This window comes from Photinus pyralis, unplaced genomic scaffold, assembly GCF_008802855.1.
Source record: "Photinus pyralis isolate 1611_PpyrPB1 unplaced genomic scaffold, Ppyr1.3 Ppyr1.4_LG9, whole genome shotgun sequence".
In the NCBI taxonomy this organism is placed as follows: domain Eukaryota; kingdom Metazoa; phylum Arthropoda; class Insecta; order Coleoptera; family Lampyridae; genus Photinus; species Photinus pyralis.
In genome coordinates, this window is record NW_022170878.1 from 14,824,784 (window position 1) to 14,844,198 (window position 19,415).

At 37.1% G+C, this 19,415-nt stretch overlaps 1 protein-coding gene and 1 long non-coding RNA gene across 2 annotated transcripts; one reads left to right on the plus strand and one right to left on the minus strand.

Annotated features, from left to right (window-relative positions):
• Positions 1 to 12,150: 12,150 nt before the first annotated feature.
• LOC116181240 (protein NEDD1-like) lies at positions 12,151 to 15,026 on the minus strand. Its single transcript, XM_031501541.1, has 2 exons — positions 14,870 to 15,026; positions 12,151 to 13,857 (listed from the first exon to the last, which is right to left on the minus strand). Exon 2 carries the CDS (start codon positions 13,851 to 13,853, stop codon positions 12,165 to 12,167), a length of 1,689 nt encoding a protein of 562 aa, XP_031357401.1. The 5' UTR covers positions 13,854 to 13,857; positions 14,870 to 15,026; the 3' UTR covers positions 12,151 to 12,164.
• LOC116181241 lies at positions 14,571 to 15,289 on the plus strand. The gene is made up of 2 exons (XR_004147220.1): positions 14,571 to 14,727; positions 15,090 to 15,289. It is a non-coding gene; the product is annotated as an uncharacterized LOC116181241 (long non-coding RNA).
• Positions 15,290 to 19,415: the final 4,126 nt, after the last annotated feature.

Genomic DNA, 19,415 nt, shown 5'->3' on the forward strand with positions numbered 1-19,415 from the left:
GATCAAAACGGCTATTTAACCTCTATTTTTGAGGGCAGACGTTGTTTATTTGGGAATTTTTTGTAGGCACTTGAAATGTGGGTGTAAGCTTGTGCCCCCTTCATGAATAAATTTTAATTTTTAATTGAAAGCTATAGGACATACAGTCAAACTTTAAGTTTGAAATGTTGAATTCAGAATCTCAATTCGAAAATTAATTTTTTGTGCATCTTTTCACCTCGAATTGAAAATGTAAAATACGTCTTTTCACGTAAGTACCCTTCTCAACATTTCATGTGCAATTTTTGCCCTCCTTTGTTTTAGCATGAGAATGAATCACACTTTTTCTGTGAACCCTTCATCCATCATATCAGTAAATGTTTTTAGCGCATTTCCACAAAAATAAAAATAAAATGCGCTATTGTGGCCACTTTGTCCGTCCGTCCGTCCGTCCGTCCGTCCGCCCGCTACTTTTGCGACGCTACTAGTTCTTTATCTTAAGAGCTATTGTTCTACTTTTTTCGCTATTTGGTTCGTTATGGTGTCGAGTCTTGTACCAAGGAAGGAATTTTTTCTGTACCGCTTACAAAAAAAGTTATTGTAAAAAAAACAAAAAACCGTTTTTTACATGTTCCATAATTTTACACTTTTGCCGTTTATTAACCATCCTAGAGATCGTTTATAATTTTGCATTGCTATCTGTCGCCTGCCGGTTGGTCTCTCCGTCTGTTCCTTTGTCTGTCTGTCCATCTATCTGTCCGTGTGAACGATAATTTTGTTTAGAAATGTTCGATCGCTTTTACATCTCCGTTAGTTATGAACTGAATTGCATGAAATTCAATATGGGCATAGCTTTAGCCATATAATACGCAATGCCAAAAGTTGAATCGAATCGATTCAAAATTCACAGTGCCCTTTTCGCATCTCGACCATTTATAAACCGAATTGCAAACTTTTTTACTTATAAAAGTATTTGAATGAAATTTGATACATAGGCACTTGGAATAAAGGAAAATCAAACGCCAATTTCAAAATTTGGTTTTGCGCATGCGCAGTGCCCTTTTTTATTTATGGAAGAATTTAAATGAAATTTGATACATAGGCGCTTGGAATAAAGGAAAATCAAATGCCAGTTTCAAAATTTGTTTTTGCGCATGCACAGTGCCAACTTTTTATTTATGGAAGAATTTAAATGAATTGTGATACATAGGCACTAGGAATAAAGGAAAATCTAACGCCAGTTTCAAAATTTGGTTTTGCGCATGCGCAGTGTCAACTTTTTTATTTATGGAAGCATTTAAATGAAATTTGATGCTTTGGCGCTTGGAACAAACGAAAATCTAACATTGGTTTCAAAATTTAGGTTTGCGCATGCGCAGTTCCAACTTTCTTATTTAGAAAAGCATTGAAATGAAATTCTTCTTATAAACTGAAATTGAAATAGCATGTCAAAAATGGATGGCTCATGTGCAACGTATCTTTCATATTTGTGGCCGGATTTTTACGATTTTAACAGAAGTTAAGCATCTTACAAATGGGAAATGAATGCAAGTGGAAATACGCTTTATGTAAATCGTTTACGATTACTTTTTAACTTGTTCAAGTTAGATTATAAAGCTGGCGAAAGGTTGAAAGTGTATCTTGTAGTTTCAGAATTGAAAATAGGGACTTTTAGTTTATTCAACTCTCCGGATTTTGAGATATCCAAAGTTTCGGCTGAAAATATGTCTGTTTATTTCTTGTCCAAACTTCGAGCTCTAAATTTTAAAATCCAGAGGTGTCAAATCTTCCAATTTTAAACCAGGACATTTTATTTCCAAATCGCGACTAATATGCGTCCTTCAGGCCCAAAATTTTAAAACTTTCTACGAGTTTAAAACTTAATTTGAAGCTTCGTTTCAAAATCGCGAAATAAACATTAATTCTTTATTCACAAATCATAATCACGGCATGAATTATTTTGAATACTCCCAGACTTCCAAATTTTCGAACTTTTGGCTCTCAAGTTAAAGTAAAAAAACTGCGAGTGTTCGTTAAACTTCGCTCAGAATCGTCAAACTTCGATATTTGACTTTCCAGTTCTAGGTTTCAGCTTCAAATTCAGATTTCATACTATACACATTTTAAATTTCAATGGAATTTTAAAGTTGTAAATGGGTGACAAGCTTAACCTTTCAGATCTCTGCTTGAAACAATCGTTTTAGTCTGGGAGTTTATAGGAAAAAAGTTCGCACTTTCATATGCTTTTGACCCTTCCCTCTTGGTCAGACTCTTGGTCAGCACGGCTCATCCAATCACACACCACAGTGAGCCACCCCCTGGAAATATAAGCAGCGTCGAAACGGCCAGAAAGCTCAGTGCAGCTGGAAAACCTTGCCCTTAAAGCGACCACTGAAACTGGTGGTCGCGGCTCTTCTTCCACTTTCAATCCGAGGCAGTCTGCTTTTGCTTAAAATGAAGTGAAAAATTGAAATATTGAATAATACGCAGAGTGTTCCATTAAACAATTAAATTGAACTCTTACATACAGGGGTTATCCAATGAGAGATCGTTTTAGTTAAATATTAACACCTCATTAGGCATTAAGTCATCACTCGACAATAATAGAATTAATACTGACATTTTTAAATTGGGCAGGTAATCCTCCCCCCCCCCCCCTCCCGTAATACGAAAATTAATGGTTTCATTTACTTATTTATGTGCTTTACTGAGCTAAGATCAAATAATAAAAGCGCCCTTCTGTTGATATATTATGAAGTTTATAGTAGTTGCGTAGCTTTGTGTATGGAATATCAATTATCCAGTTTTTGAAAGCACGTTTCATTATTTTTATAAAACTGCATGAAAAATAGTGTGCATTTACGTGTATTAACATGGGTACAGGGTGGCCCGCTGAAAGCAGTCAATGCCAATTTTGCCCACTTAAAGACAGTTTTACCAGAAACGCTCGAACACGTCAATTTTAGTTTTGAGGGGGACACCTAAATTAAGTAATACTACTTACATAACTTTAACCCTGAGAAGGGGGTGAATTACCCCCTAAAAATTTTAAATGGGAAGGGGTAGTAAGTGTTAGATAGGTCGAAAGGAATGTTCATTATGTGTTCAGAACGGTTTTTATTTTTCAAATCCGATCAGTAGTTCTAGAGAAAACTCGATTTAAATGGATTTGCAGAGCCGTTTTAAATGTTTCTTAAGTAGGCGTTGAAGTTGAAATAATTGACAGCTTGTGTCAGAAAAGAACGTCTGACATAAGTGCACAAGCAAGGAAGCGAACTTCAACGCCTACTTAATAAACATTTAAAACGGCTCTGCAAATCCATTTAAATCGAGCTTTCTCTGGAGCTACTGATCGGATTTGCAAAATAAAACCAGTTCTGAAGACATACCTTTCGACCTATCTACATTTACTACCCCTTCCCATTTCAAATTTTTGGGGTGCAATTCGCCCTCTTCTCAGGGTTAAAGTTATGTAAGTAGTATTATTTAATTTAGGTGTCCCACTCAAAACTAAAATTGACGTATACGGCCGTTTCTGGCAAAACTGTCGTTAAGTGGGCAAAATTTAAATTGGCATTGACTGTTTTCAGTGGGCCACCCTGTATTTATCCATTTTTATTGAATAGGTAGGTTTCTGGGAAATATAACGTGTTTGTTCGATAACATTTGAGAATACTGGATAGCGTTCTAAAATAATTACTGGTATAAATTAATCCTTTTTAAGATACATACCTATATGTTATCAATTTATTGTTTGTTAATTGCGATAAATATACCACGTAATTAAACTTACATTTCAATATTAAATCTGAAAAATAGGTATATCATTGACTGTAAACACTGTCCAAAAAATAGAATGTTTAGATGTAAATAACAAATTTTACAAAAACTTTATTTTTTAGATGAAAAATCGCTTTTTCTCGTTCAAACATGGATTATACACTGAAAAATTATGGCAATTTTTATTTTCAAAAATTTAGTGGCATTTACTTCCCAGATAATAGTCGACTCAACACGTCACTGGCCACCCTTCTGGACCACTTCCTTTTTGTCCAAGTACCCTACCTGAGTATAAAAGCAGATTAGAAATAGAGCGAGACCCTTCAGGCACTAATCAGCTAATTATATACACTGAACCCTGCGGTTTGGGCGATTTTTCTTTTTGATTATTTTCAGCAGTTCACTACTTTACCTCAACATCTAACTTTATTCCAAGGTAAGATGTTTTACTTATACTTGGCCCTATACGTGTAAAATTTTGCCCGAAATATCAATTTAATTGTGAAAAATTGTGTTTTAGGATTCAGTAATTAATTGCTAATCGGTCATTCTTGATTTGGGGGATTCTGTTAATTTCGAAGCTTCAATTGCGCATTTACTATACTAGTTTGGAGTAATGTAAGTAATTATTTTGAATATTTGGGAGAATATTTTGTATTTGTGTGGTACGCTAATCAATTGTGGAGTTTTTATTTTTGATTTGATATTTGATACTTTTACAGGGGTAGGTTGACTTCCTAACTACCCCCAAACCAATTTCCTACGTTAAATCTTAGGTTCAACTCACACGCTAATCTTGGCTATAGTACAATAAAATTAAAAAAATTAAAAAATGTAAAATAGTTATTTTAATTGAAGGATAAACCAACCTTCAATGGTGAATATGATTGTTTCTTTTAAACCCTGTTAAAAATATCCAAAATCTCGAGAATTTAATTGTACTCGCAGTATAGTCAACTTCAACAATAGTCATTGAAATAACGGTCTAGAAGAATGATGGGGGGGAGTGAGAAATAAAATAACTGTGCAAAAATATGATACGGACACGACCTAAACAAGTGTATAAACGAAAAGTAAATAAAGGAAATAAATAAAACGTCTGTATAAAGGTTTATTTCGCCGAAGCGAATATATAGTTGAAATTTAAATTTTTTATTTAGGATATAAGGATAAAAAGATTTCGAGATACTCAAATATCTGGTATATATTTTGTGGTATGGTTTCTGCGACAAAACATTAATCCCCCGCTCTACACGGTATATATCAGATGATGGAATAAAGACGCGTGTCTCCATTCATCTGAGAAATCTGGTTTTACATTCTAGGCCCTTTTATTAAGCCAGTTGCCTAGATACGGAGCCCTTACTTCCAATCACAGCTCAAATAAAAAATTCCATTCGATGTGGAGTCCAAACATGTATAGTTAGCGAAACTATTGAATGAAATTTTTCGCGCCTTGTTAGTCGACGTTCTCATAGAGCTTTTGTATGGAATAAGTATGATTGATGATCGTGACAAATGGGTACCTATATCAGATATGTAAGGGCTAATGTTGCCCAGGTGTACCAATTTATGAAGGATATTGTTGTATATTGATTCATATTTTTCAATTCAACTATTCTGCCATTTTTAAAATTACATTAGTATAGATACGAGCTTCTGAATAAGTACTAAATAATACAGGAGACGTTATAAAACGTGGGGGAATCAGATTTTTCTAGTTGTCCAGCTGTTTCATTACACAAAAAATCGAAATTTCCGCAGCGAAAAACTACGCTACTGTCCTTTTCAAGTCATCATCTGAGGCAAATTTGCCTTTAAGGCCTTTTTTAATTGTTTCAACAAAAAGTGTTTGCATGGTCTAATTTCTTTCATTTCTGGGAGTTCTTCCTAGTTTGGCAAAAATTGTAGTGAGATTTCAAGAATGATCGTAAGAAAGTTCTTCCCGTCTTAACCCCCAAGAAAATTTTGCTAAAATTTGATTTGCAATCAACCCCTTTGGAGTTCCAAGTTCCAATGGTTCACGCACAGCAAAACAAAGATGGGGGTAATGCTGATTATGACTTGCAAACCAAAAGGAGTCATGCTTAAAGTATGGGATAGTAGCCGAAAACTAGTTATTTTGACAGTTCGAGAAGTCGGTAAAAGCTGTAAAACAAACGGGGGATGTTCGATGTTTTTTTTTCGCATATCGACTGATCCTATTCAATTGACGTCATACCCGAGAATAATAGGTAATGGTATTGAGTCATAGACCGACCGGCATTTATACGAGAAAGCCTGTTATAGATACATATAGGGTTAGCATTGATAATAAATGTAAGGTAATATTTAAAATTAGGTGTTGTAGAAACGTAGATGCGAGTGGTTGTGGAAAACACGAAGCACCCTATTTAGGAAAACACAGGTAAACAATTATTCATATCTTGGGAATTTGTTGCGAATGCCACCTAACCCTTTCCACATTCAGTTATTCCAATTAATTTCACTAAAAGGAAATTGCGTAACATTTGAGTGAGTTTTTTTTTCATTTTAAGCATTAGGATTTCGGAAACCGTAAGACATAGAGATTCGGTTAAATGAGGAAAGAGTTGTAGTTTTAAGAGCTTATTCAAGATATGCTTTTGTTTTTTTTTTAAATCCACAGTTCACTAGATATGAGCGAAAAACAGATTTAGTGATTTTTCATTTACCTAGCTATTGTAGAATCGTTAGTATTAATTAATCGAAAGGATCGTTCGGTATTCAGTTGTAACGGATTTTTATCAGAGACTTGTTACTATAGTATAACAAGTCTCTGATTTTTATATTTGATTTTGTGATAATGGAAACTTTCTCTAAACATTTCTAAATAGTTCTCAAATATTTGAATAACTTAAAAGTATTCAAATACTTTGCGAAGTATTCGAATACTAAATATTTGTGAAAGTATTTGAGTTACAAATACAATTACTGCTTCCATAAAAGTGTTTAATTACAAAGTATTTGAATACTGAAAAGTATTTACAAAATCGAATACTGCCCAGCTCTGGTTGAGATGTCGCCACGTACGAAACTACCTTAAAGAGAACATTTTAATTTAAGCACTTAATGGCCACGTCCGACTCAATTTTCCTTAAAGGGCAGTTGAAAATGTGCAATTTCATGTATTTCAAACAGTTCCAAGATTGGGCATACTAGTTCAAAAGCTACAGCCTTTTGAATTTTCTTTCGAAATTGGTTTCTAGTCTATAACTTTTGATTGAGAAGTCTAATCGAAAAAGTACGAGTTGTTTTGGATTCTACGCACCAAAATTAATACGAAAAAGTGTTTTCCCGAGAAATTTTGGTGTAGTCGATTTTTGTTAAAAAAGGAAGTACACTGCCTTTTTTTTTGGCCGAAAAAAAAATGTCTCAGATCGACCGGGAAAAAACATTTTCTTATAGAATGAGGCCTGTAGAATCCATAATTTCAAACAGTTCCAAGATTGGGCTACTAGTTCAAAAGTTACAGCCCTTTGAATTTTCTTTCGAAATTGGTTTCTAGTCTATAACTTTGATTGAGAAGTCTAATCGAAAAAGTACGAGTTGTTTTGGATTCTACGCACCAAAATTAATACGAAAAAGTGTTTTCCCGAGAAATTTTGGTGTAGTCAATTTTTGGTAAAAAAGGAAGGTTGTACACTGCCTTTTTTTTTGGCCGAAAAAAAAATTGTCTCAGATCGACCGGGAAAAAAACATTTTCTTATAGAACGTGGCCTGTAGAATCCATAATTTCAAACAGTTCCAAGATTGGGCTACTGGTTCAAAAGTTACAGCCTTTTGAATTTTTTTTCGAAATTGGTTTCTAGTCTATAACTTTTGATTGAGAAGTCTAATAATAATAATATTTATTCCTCCACTGTTTTACAAGTAGTATATTTACAAACATAAACAAAAATTAATATGCAAACAGCCAAACCATACAAGGCGTTGAGGAAAAAAAACTCGAGTACGTAATATATATATATATATATATATATATAAATAAGCTTCAAAATATAATATTAAATGAACTAAATGGAAATAATTAAACAAAAATAAAAAATAAGGAATTATATTAACCGGTTGTACTTGAAAAAAACTCATCCAGTGAATAAAACTCATTTTGTTTTAGCCACGATTTAAGTTTGCTTTTGAATTTATTCATAGACTGTAAATTTGTAATATGTGACGGCAACTTATTGAATATTTTAAGGCCCTGGTATATTGGAAAATTTTGTAATTGAGTACTATGTACCTTAGGTAAACGAAGTTGAGTGTTTGTTCTAGTTTTGTGCTCATGTACATCTGACGGCTTAATATACTCGTAGTTATGTTTATTATTATAAATTTGTAGAGATATTCTAAAAATGTAGAGATTTGTTAATGTAAAAAGTTGCATGAAACAAAACTTTCCTCTGCAAGAATCTAAACGGTTCATATTGAGAATCGTGCGAATCGCTCGCTTTTGCAATTTAAACGCCTTATGCACATCAACACTACTACCCCAAATCTCAATACCCAATATATCCTTTACGCTTTTAATAAGAAAAATCGACTTAGCTAGTTTGGGGCAAAGGTCTTCTATATGCGGTGCCCAAGAGAAGGTATCGTCAATTGTAATGCCAAGAAATTTGGTGCATGAGACCGGTTTAATGTGATTGTTATCTAGAGATATCGGGACAGTTGATTTGTACATTCGATGAATGAAAAAAGATGTAGCATGACTTGTTGATATTTAAGAACAGCTTATGATGATTCATCCAATTGTTTATTTGTCCAATGATATGGTTAGCGTGTAATAAGAGTGTGTTATAGCAAGCGTTGTGAATGATCAGGGAAGTGTCATCTGCAAATAAGGTAAATTTAACAGTGGGGAATGAAGCAACTAAGACGTTGATATACATTAGGAATAGAAGTGGACCAAGTACGCTTCCTTGCGGAACACCACATTTAACCGTTCTGTATCCGGACTGGAAGGTATCAATGATGCCAATATTTGTTAAATATTTAATTTCACACAATTGTTGTCTATTTTCAAGGTAGGAAGTAAACCACAGTTTCGCCACTCCTCTGACCCCAAGCTTTTGTAGTAACAGCTCATGCGAAACACAATCGAAGGCTTTTGAAAGGTCGCAGAAAATCCCTATAGTGAATTGTCTCAGGGACATAGAATCGAAGATATCCTGCATGAAATTCCATACTGCAGCTGATGAGGTATTTTTATTTTTTTGAAAACCAAATTGTTTTTCTGTGAGTAACCTATTTTTTTGAATATATTGAGATAAGCGAGTTTTCGTAGCAGTTTCAATTATTTTTCATATTACTGATAGTTGTGATATTGGCCGGTAGTTGTTAATATCTGCCTTTCTTAAAGAGTGGTTTTATGACTGCAGGTCAGGCAAAATTCCATTTGAGAAGGAGGTGTTTATAATGTTTTCTAGGGGGAATTTAAAAACTTCTACCTATTCTTTAATGAGCAGAGTAAACAAACATCATCAACACCAGTAGAACATTTGTTTGACAATGATTGTATAATATCCGCTGTTTCCTGATGTGTAACAGGGCTTAGAAAGAACGAGTTATGAGAATGAGTTAATCCATAAAAGCATGGTTGGTCATTTGACAGATTACTTGATATATGAAAAGCCGTATCAGAGAAATGTTTATTGAATAGCGAAGCTATTTCGTTTGGACAAGAAGTGGTGTTATTTCTATCCAGTTGGAGTTTAATATTTTCAAAGAGTTTAGGTGATTTAGTGTTTTGCTTTATAATTTCCCATGCGGCTTTCGGTTTATTTTGAGAATTTGCAATTAAATTCGTAAAGTACGATGCGCGTGCAACTGCTATGGTGTTCTTAAGTAGTGTGGACATAATTATGAAAATGTTGACTGGTACTGTAATGTCTCATCTCTAACAGCCATCTCTTATTTCGACAGGATGTCTTGATTCCTTTAGTGATCCACTTCAACTTCTTAACAGTTTTATTATTATAGGATTTCAGAGGAAAAGCAGCATCTGAGCATGACTTGTAATTGGAATAAAATATGTCAAGTTTAGCGTTAACATCGTTGTTGATATATAGAGGTGTCCAATCAATTCTACCAAGTAATTGTATAAATTTTACCTTGTTTTTGTTTAAAAAGCATCTGGATTTTGAAACAATTAAAGAAGGGGTACTCTCAATGATGCTTTCCGAACTCAAAATCTGGCAATGGTGATCCGAAAGACCAGTAAAAATATTCTGGGAATCAAATGTTTTCGAAGGAATATTTGTAATGATATTATCGATTAGGGTGGAAGAAACAGAAGTAACTCTAGTTGGACAGTGTATAGTTAATAAATTGATAAATTCTAATTTTGCGTACGAATTTTCAAGCAGGTTAATGTTACAATCGCCGCAGATAACAACCCATAACTTTAAACTAGTTAGTCTATCTAAAAGTAACGCTAAAAGTTCAAAAAACTGATCAATACTCCCCTCTGGGGAACGATACATACATACCACGATAAGCTTACCAAGTCTGACAGCAACATATTCAAAACTTTTTTCTAAAATCGGTACATCTAGAATAAACTCCTTAAAGTTATAATCAATTCTCGAGAATATGATAACTCCTCCATTTTTATATTCAGTTCTACAAAAACTGGCAGCACAAAAATAGTTATCGATTGCTATATTACTTACCTCTAGTCTATAACTTTTGATTGAGAAGTCTAATCGAAAAAGTACGAATTGTTTTGGATTTTACGCACCAAAATTAATACGAAAAAGTGTTTTCCCGAGAAATTTTGGTGTAGTCGATTTTTGATAAAAAAGGAAGGTTGTACACTGCCTTTTTTTTGCCCCGAAAAAAAAATTGTCTCAGATCGACCGGGAAAAAACATTTTCTTATAGAATGTGGCCTGTAGAATCCATAATTTCAAACAGTTCCAAGATTGGGCTACTAGTTCAAAAGTTACAGCCCTTTGAATTTTCTTTCGAAATTGGTTTCTAGTCTATAACTTTTGATTGAGAAATCTGATTGAAAAAGTACGAATTGTTTTGGATTCTACGCAGCAAAATTAATAAGAAAAAGTGTTTTCCCGAGAAATTTTGGTGCAGTCGATTTTTGGTAAAAAAAAATTGCCTTTTTTTTGCCCCGAAAAAAAAATTGTCTCAGATCGACCGGGAAAAAACATTTTCTTATAGAATGTGGCCTGTAGAATCCATAATTTCAAACAGTTCCCAGATTGGGCTACTAGTTCAAAAGTTACAGCCTTTTTTTTTTCGAAATTGGTTTCTAATCTATAACTTTTGATTGAGAAGTCTAATCGAAAAAGTACGAGTGCAATTTCATGTAGGATTTGTAGAGCAATTGTATTTCAATGATCCAGTATCTGGAATTGTCTTTTGTGTATGCAATTGGTACATTTGCGCCTTCTCTTTGGTAATCCCTATACTTTTCCTTATTATTTTCTTGTAATAGTTGAACCATTTCCAATGATATGTCGCCACGTACATAACTACCTTCACAAGAACATTTTAATTTATGCACTTAATAGCCACGTCCGACTCAATTTTCCTTAAAGGGCAGTTGAAAATGTGCAATTTCATGTAGGATTTGTAGAGCAATTGTACTTCAATGATCCAGTATCTGGAATTGTCTTTTCTGAATGCAATTGTTACATTTGCGCCATCTCTTTGGTAATTCCTATGCTTTTCCAAAAGAATTTCTTGTAATAGTTGAACCAGTTCCAATCAGAGCAGGGCAGAATACTTTCAAAAAGTATTTGCATACTAAATACTTGCAGCTAAACTAGATTTGGCGGGTCGAGAGACGCGAAAAATGGCATCTCTGTCCCAAAAAATTGAAAGGGAAGTTCATGTACCAAACCTTTCATCGTCATTTCCAACATTTGTAAAAGAAATTATAAACTTAACGTTTTCTGCTTTGGCAGGAGCCAATGAATCTGACACAAATTTAAACCATTTCAATGCTGCTAAGAACATGAAAAGGAACTTCATAATCATTTTAGAAAATGAAAATTGGAAGCTTAGGAAAGAGAAACGGATGATCATTTTCAGGATAAGATTGCACTTCAGCACAGGCGTTTCAAAATTACTCCTAGAAGCCTTGACGTATCACAGTAGGCACCATTATTATATTTATAAAAAAAATATTGACGAATTTCAAGTGGGCAGTTACTTTGATCACACTAACAGTTGCCGCTATAAATAAGAAAGAAAAAAATCTTTGCCAAAAATTTAGGTACCTACCACAGAAAAGATGACTAACAAAAAATTTTGGTGATATCGAAAATACAAGATATAGAAACACAATTTACGCACTCATCTTTTAAAATTAGAAAAACAACTGTAGCAAAGTAGAAAAGTATATTAAGATTAGATAATTAAGGACAATTAAAATTTCCTATAGTTCTTCTCCCTGAGTTGTGCACGTAATGACTCAATTTCTTGTAACAATTCGTCGTTTTTTCTAATTAAGTATTCATCACAGACATATTCTCGAATAGGCGTATTGTTAATGGTATCAATTTTGGTCTCGATATCAACAAACTGTTTTACGATCGACATTTGCAAGTCGAGAAGATGACGGCGGATATGGCCGACGGCGTCGGCCACTTCCCAAGTAAACTCCTTTTTGAAGTTTGCAACCTGAATTGCCACTTCTTTGGCAAATCGGTCCGCCAGAATTTGATTCTCCTCCTTGATTGTGTCTTTGATCATCTGCTTTATGTCGCCGATTGAATTCCCGCAGGTACCTTGGCAAACATTCGAGCTGATTATTGGAGACTCGGATATCGGGAGATGTTCGGTCAGATACTTCGGGGTGGACGAAATTTGCTTCGCGGAGTTTGCCGGAGTTTTCATCGCCACTATGTTTTCCGACGGTTGATTCGCCAGAAACGAAATGCGCTTGGTGGTATCGGGCCGTTTGCGAAAGTCATCCGTCGTTTCCATCGCTGTGGAAATTTCCCTGTCGGACAAATGACTGGTGCTGTTCAATCCTAACGCGACTAAGAACGAATCCCCCACGTCCTGGGGGGCCTTCTGCGATATATCTTGATCATTCGAATCGTCGCAAGTTATGAAACTTAGGGAGTCGCCGATTTTTTTTGTTGGTGGTGGGACCGGTTCCTCTGGCGCTATGTCAAACGACCCGTGCTCACTCACGGCGCCCGAGAAGATCGCCTTTTGGAAGAAGAGGTGATGTATTCTTTTATCCGCGTGCGCGACAAACGCGGAGAACGGTTGCCTAAAGTTTCGGGAGTCGTAAACGATTACATTTCCATTTTGCGAGCCCAAACCCAAGTAAGTTCCACACGCGCTGTAATCTAGCGCCGTTGTGGAATTGCTCACTTCCAGCTCAATAACGCACTTCTTCGCCGCAAGATCGTAAAAGGCGACGCGACGATCCATACCGCTTGTAATAATCAGGTCGTTGCGAATCGGGGACAATGTGAGATCGGTGACACGTGCGTGATGAGCGGAAACATCGCACAGGATTTGGTTGGTGTTTATATCCCAACACGCCACCATCCCTTCTTCGCTTCCTGCCGCAAACAAATTCCTCTGGCTGCGATGGAAATTTATGGCGGAGACACTATCCGACTTTGGAACTTTATACAAGGAAGACAAATTCGTCGTTAGGTAATTGTAAAGGAGGATATCGCCATTTTCGCATGAAGCCGCCACGTGGCTATCCTTGGAATTGTACCGGACATCCAGAATTGGCGCCGACGCCCTAGGAAATCGCTTTTTAATATTTTGGGCTTTGATGTCGTACACTAAGACTTGGCCGGATAACGTGCCAATGACGATGTTTTTCTTGGTGTTATTGTGAAAAGCGGCGCACGTGGGGTGGTGGATATTGTGAAGTGTTTGCAAGACTTTGACGTTCCCTTTAATACTAATTACTTCTGCAGGTCCACTGTTTGGAACGATAACAAGCCAGTTGCCGTCCCTCCCCCATGATATTGTCTTAACGGGGCCTTCGTGGCTGTTTGTAGGTCTGTAGTACAGTTTGAGATCGCCTTCGGACCATTCGTGAAATTTGATATCGTCCGACGATGTGGCGATTATTGACATGTTTCTGAAACCAAAGGAGAGATAAGTTGCACTTGCATTGCAAATTTTTAAACGCATGCATTTTTGAATTATTCGCGAAGAACCGTCTAAACCCCGCCCCAGAATATTCGTTCCGAATTAATCTTCCGTCCCTCTCCCCCCAACCGGAATATTTGTCACCAAATTCTTCCCGGAAATACTAACTAATTTGGCCTATAAATTCCTTCACAACAGCTCGCCTCTCAAATATTTCTGTCCAAGATATGCAGGAATTTTTCTGGGCGGGTCAAATGCATGGTATAGATTGCTATAATAGGCAACCAACTCAACCCGACTCTATTTTAAACGATAATCTGCGTCTGCTATGGAAACAGTAACTTGATTATTTAATGTCAAATTATAAGGCTAATCTTCATTTTTATTGTTAACGTCAAATTGTGGTTTTTTAACACAAATACGGATAGCAAAGACGATAAGGTTGAAGTATTGACATGGTATCAGGGTGATAACAGTTTTGGGAACTGTAAAAACAGCCCCAGTTTGTCGCGTGTAATGTTGGTTGCCTGAAGTCATCTATTCCATACCGTGAGATTAGTATCATGATTCCCATGTATTTAATTCCCTGTACTTAGGTACAAAACATAATCAATGCCCTCGGTTGATAGCATTGATTATACACACAACTATAATACCTAATAAATGCTAAGGCACAACGTATACTTGATAGATAAAAAAACGTCTGTTACGCCACTGTAAAGTAGAGTCGATAAAACAGGAATCGGTAATCAGCTGCCGGCCGCAGTTAAAAGCCACGTACGAGGTTAAGCCCACTGTAAACCAAATTTTCAAAGGAAAATTAGCAATTTCCAGTTATTTAGCGTGAAAAACACAAACGGTACGTAAAATGCAATTGAATAAACGTAAATTTCAAATCCAATGTATCAAATGTCAACAGAAAAAAACCGTTAAAACTTGCTAAAGCAAATTGCCCAATTTCTTTCAATTACAAAATCTTACACCTACTGTTCAATGCTCACCTGAATAAATTTTGTTGCGTAAAGGAAAATCAAGGAATAACTTGAATAATAACAACAAACCGAGTTTTAATTTTTAAATATTGGGGTACGGTTGTAATCAGAGTATCAGACAGTGGCGACATCACGCATCAATCAAACAACATATTTTTGAGGTTAACTTGTAATTTCCGTAGATTATTTGTAATTATTAGCGCTTAAATAATTGCGATTCTTCTTGCAGATCAACAATGATAACCGACGTACACCTAGCTGTCCTCGCCAACGCGTTGGGAGTAACGTTATTTTTGCTGGTGCTGCTCTACCATTACATCAATGCAAATTACTCGAAATAGTCTATTATTGTGTTATAATATAATGTTTATATCCTTTTTACGTATTACCAGCAACTGAAATGTATGATTAAAGTACTTTTGTGGCTTATTGCTCGATTATGAAATGGTAATGTGTCTTTTAGTGTGCGTGCGTATTTCGCATCTCGTTTTTGCTGCAATTGGCTACGAATTTGTATAATTAAGACGAAAGGAGCTGATTGTCTTCGTTTCATAGGTAGATCGCACTATCACTCTTAACATATGACTAAATGTAAAGTGATGTTGAGAAATGGCCGTTTGGCATGATTTATGAAAGATTGCAAATTGATCAAACACAGAGATTGTGATTGGGCTGAGAAAGGACCTAGTCAGACACTGAATTGATATTGCAATAGCTCTCCAGATACCTAGGCTGGGTTCAGTCCCACCTAGAACCACGTCTTGCTTCCCCCCGAAACTGGTTTTAATGGTTCCTTTACAAATCTATCTGTCACTGGTATTTGTGTGTGTGCGAGGGTATAAGGGAGGATGTAGATGGTATTTAAGCGGAATATGGCCTGTAAAAAGCCCTATAATGGACCTATATGTCCTTCCTGTTGAGGGCTGCAGCTTCCTTGACTTTTTGTCACATTCTTTATGCTATGCATAATTTGGCATGTCTTTGTTCTGGTACACTTCCAGTGATGGATCCTGTTTATCTCCTCCCACTGGTTTAGGGCTTCTTTTATGTGGCTTTTGTGCAATCCATAGAAGGACTCCAATTCTATCGGCTTCCACCTCTGGTTCTTTATATTTGACCAGTTCATATTATTTATTTCATGTTGCCTGCAATGTCTTAATGCCCTGGCACTCACACGGTTGCCTGAATTTCTTTAGCGCCTTTTTGTTGCCTCCTAGGTTTATGAGGGCTCGTTGAGGTTTATATGGTATTGCGGTATATAGACCTTTGCTTGAAAGACGATGGCTTTTTGCCTCACTCATTCCGAGATTTGGCAGTTTAGGCTGCTGACCCCTAACTCTGTTTTACCGTCTTTTTGTTTTGAACCGCCTGGTATGTGTACCACTGCATAGATTATACTATGGGCAAGTTGACCTCTCGTCCTGAAACCAGGATTTTGCCACTGGAGGCGCCTCAAGATGGTGCGGCCGTGTCCTCCGGGAGCCCATATAACCAAAGAGTATACAACGAATATAACACATCAGGCATCACCTTGGTTACCCTAGGGACGTCCCTTTGAACTTTCATAGACGCGCCATCCTAGGTCCTATCCAATCAGTCCAAGCTCCATTGGTCCTCGCATTCGGCCATAATGGCACGCAACGGAACCCCACACCAGCCGATGGAAAGAACCCCCTCTCCATTCCGTCGACAACTGACGCATTCAATCCAGCTATAATGCACCTCCGGGTGTGATACCGGAACGATGGCACCTTAAGCCTCGCCGCAGCTATACCTGCTCATAGGTTCCTGGTGCGCCCATAACTTTGGGTGCTTCATAATATCTGGGCTGCTTTTCAAGCTGCCCTGAGCCAGACCCTGGAGTGCCTCACTCTAGTGATCTGGGACGCTTGGTCCCTGACGTCGGGTTGTCCCACCCACTGACCCGACGACCCATCCTTAGGCTTTAGCGCAGGGCCCGCTTAATCCGAGGTTTTACCCCCGAACAGGCGGTTCCTGGCCATCACCCTCTTGGCGAAGATCCTACCCCGTTACCGGACCACTTGAGGGCCCGGCTTGTTGGTCCCCTCTGATGAGGAGCTCAGGAAGAGTTGTCCCACGTACGAATATTGCGGAAATGCGGTTTCACCTGGGCAGAGCCGCTTGCCCAAGGTTTGTCTGCCAGCCCCTTCCCGAAAGAAAAGGATCACCCCTCGGAGAGGTCGCCCAGAATCCTGCACAGTATGATGAGGTTCATCCGAGCGACAGCCTTCGTCCCTACCAGTCTGGGTTTTAGCGTCATCTACCCACACCGAAGCACGAATCACTTTCCGATCATTCAGCTGTCTGTATGCTGGACGTCGCGCCCTATCTGCCACCCGGGGACGCGCTCGACGGATGCCTCCACCGCGCGGAGGCCGATGTTAGCATAGAACATTGGGGGCACAAATTTTTGGAATATATAGGTATGGTCTGTGCCGTAAAATGTTCGCCAGCAATTATTGGGATTTTGATCTGGAAATAACTCGGAAAGTTTTGTTTGAGGATTTGGGTGCGTAAAACTAAAAACTGATTTGAAGTTTGGTACAAGATCCGGCCCTGAAGAAACTGTGGGGAAGGAGTAGGTACGTGGAAAACCTGCGTCAGAAATTGGGTGCCATCCATGATTATTGCCGTATAGAATTCAAGTTCCACGGTTTTGCCTTTAACGCCCCGAGGTTGGTTGAACGTTTCATATAGGAGCAGGGGCGATATGTGTATTATACAAAAGTCCGCGGTCTTTTGATAAACCTGGTTGCGAAGATTTTGTAATCCGCTACAGCCCTTGAAACGACAACTACAAACTCATGGTATTACCAAGTAGGCAATTCCAAAGATTGTATGTGGTCTTGGTAAGTTGGACTGGCGCATCCTGCGAAATATGCTGGGGGTGATATTCCCAGGCACCAAGTCTGTTGTTTCAATCCGGGAGGACCCCCGTTACCGTTTCGTAAGACGGTGGACTGTTTTTCTTCAAGAATAGAATTATGTACGAGGGGGTCTTCGTGGAAATACTGCCATCAGGATCGCCTGTAGGACCGTATCCTCGCCAAAACCGTCATCCGTGTTGCTAAACGCAAGAGGGGGTCAGTGTAGCGAGTACCGCAGACAGACAGCGAGCCGTCCGCAAAGCCCATCGTCAGTAATCTTAAATTCTCCAAAAAGTTCAATATCCGTTTTGTGAAATCTGATGTAAGTAAGTAAAACTACGTAATTAAATTTACGGGTACAATACGATAGTTTTGAAGTAAGCATTTTTGCCTAGAAAAGATACCTGTTTCAGGGGACGATTTATTGAAGTTCAACGGTACCTGCATAAACCATATTTTTTATTTGTAGACGGATTTTCGAAAATTTTAACAGAAGATATAGGTAGTACTTGTCAAACTAAATTGAGTGCATGCATAAAAAATATAGATTCCGCATGCGCATGCACAAATTCATGACCAATTTTGACAATATGCTTCTTATAAAACTATCTTGGAAAGTTGATTACGCGTGTGTAGGGCCAAAGTCTTAGCGCATTTCCACAGAAATAAAAAATGTGCTATTGTGGCTACTTTTGCGACGTCCCTCTATCTGTCCGTCCCTACGGCTGTGTCGCTTTCAGATCTTTATCTTAAGAGTTACTTTTTTGTCATTTTGTTACCTATTTTTTAGGTGCTCATAATTGTAAGCTTTTGCTGTTTATTGTATGCGTACTTATAAATGTAACACGTGACTTTTGATTAGCCAAAACTTAAACATGAAACTTTTTTGCGATCATTTTGGACCAAAGAAACGCAAAATTTGGTTGAGATTTGAGGAAGCGGTTAAATGCATTGGCAGAGGTAAATAAAATTGGCTTTGTTGGAAACCGCCTTTTGGATCAATATTTATTATGTGCACTTTCTGAAAAAATAAATTGCGCAGGCGTAAACCCAACTTTCTTATTTATGAGCGGTGTTTTGAAGGTACAGGTTAATGGCACATGGTACATGGAGCCAAGGAAAAAATGCAAGTACTAAAATCCATTATAGAGAACACGAATTCTTTAGGAAGTTGAAACCCTAATTTCGAATTTTCGCTTGTCTAAGGCTCTTGAACAAGAAATATCTCCCTCAAATTTCTTTCTTTCTTTGGAGCCATTTAAAAACAACAGTGTAGAAGACTCCACCTGAAAATATATATACGTACGTTTTCCAAGATAACGGCTCGACGGATTTTGTTCAAATTTTGGAAATGTATTACACATACGGAAACGAAAAATGGCGGGCGCAAAAGTGTTTTGAATGCCATAACGGCGTCCAACTTTTTTTTATCAAATAGAGCAATTTCAAATGTTTATTCAGTTATTCGAAATACCTTATTTTTCTGTATACAACCTACAAGAATTGTTAGGTTTTATTACAAAAAAAAGAAAAAAAAAGTCCTTGTTAAAAAACTAAAATATTTTTTTTCGGCAAAACGATTATTTGATTACGTTGGCATAAAGGATGTACCTAAGACTGTCAAACACTGTTTTTTAGGTAGGTATCTGGACCTAAAATAATGGACA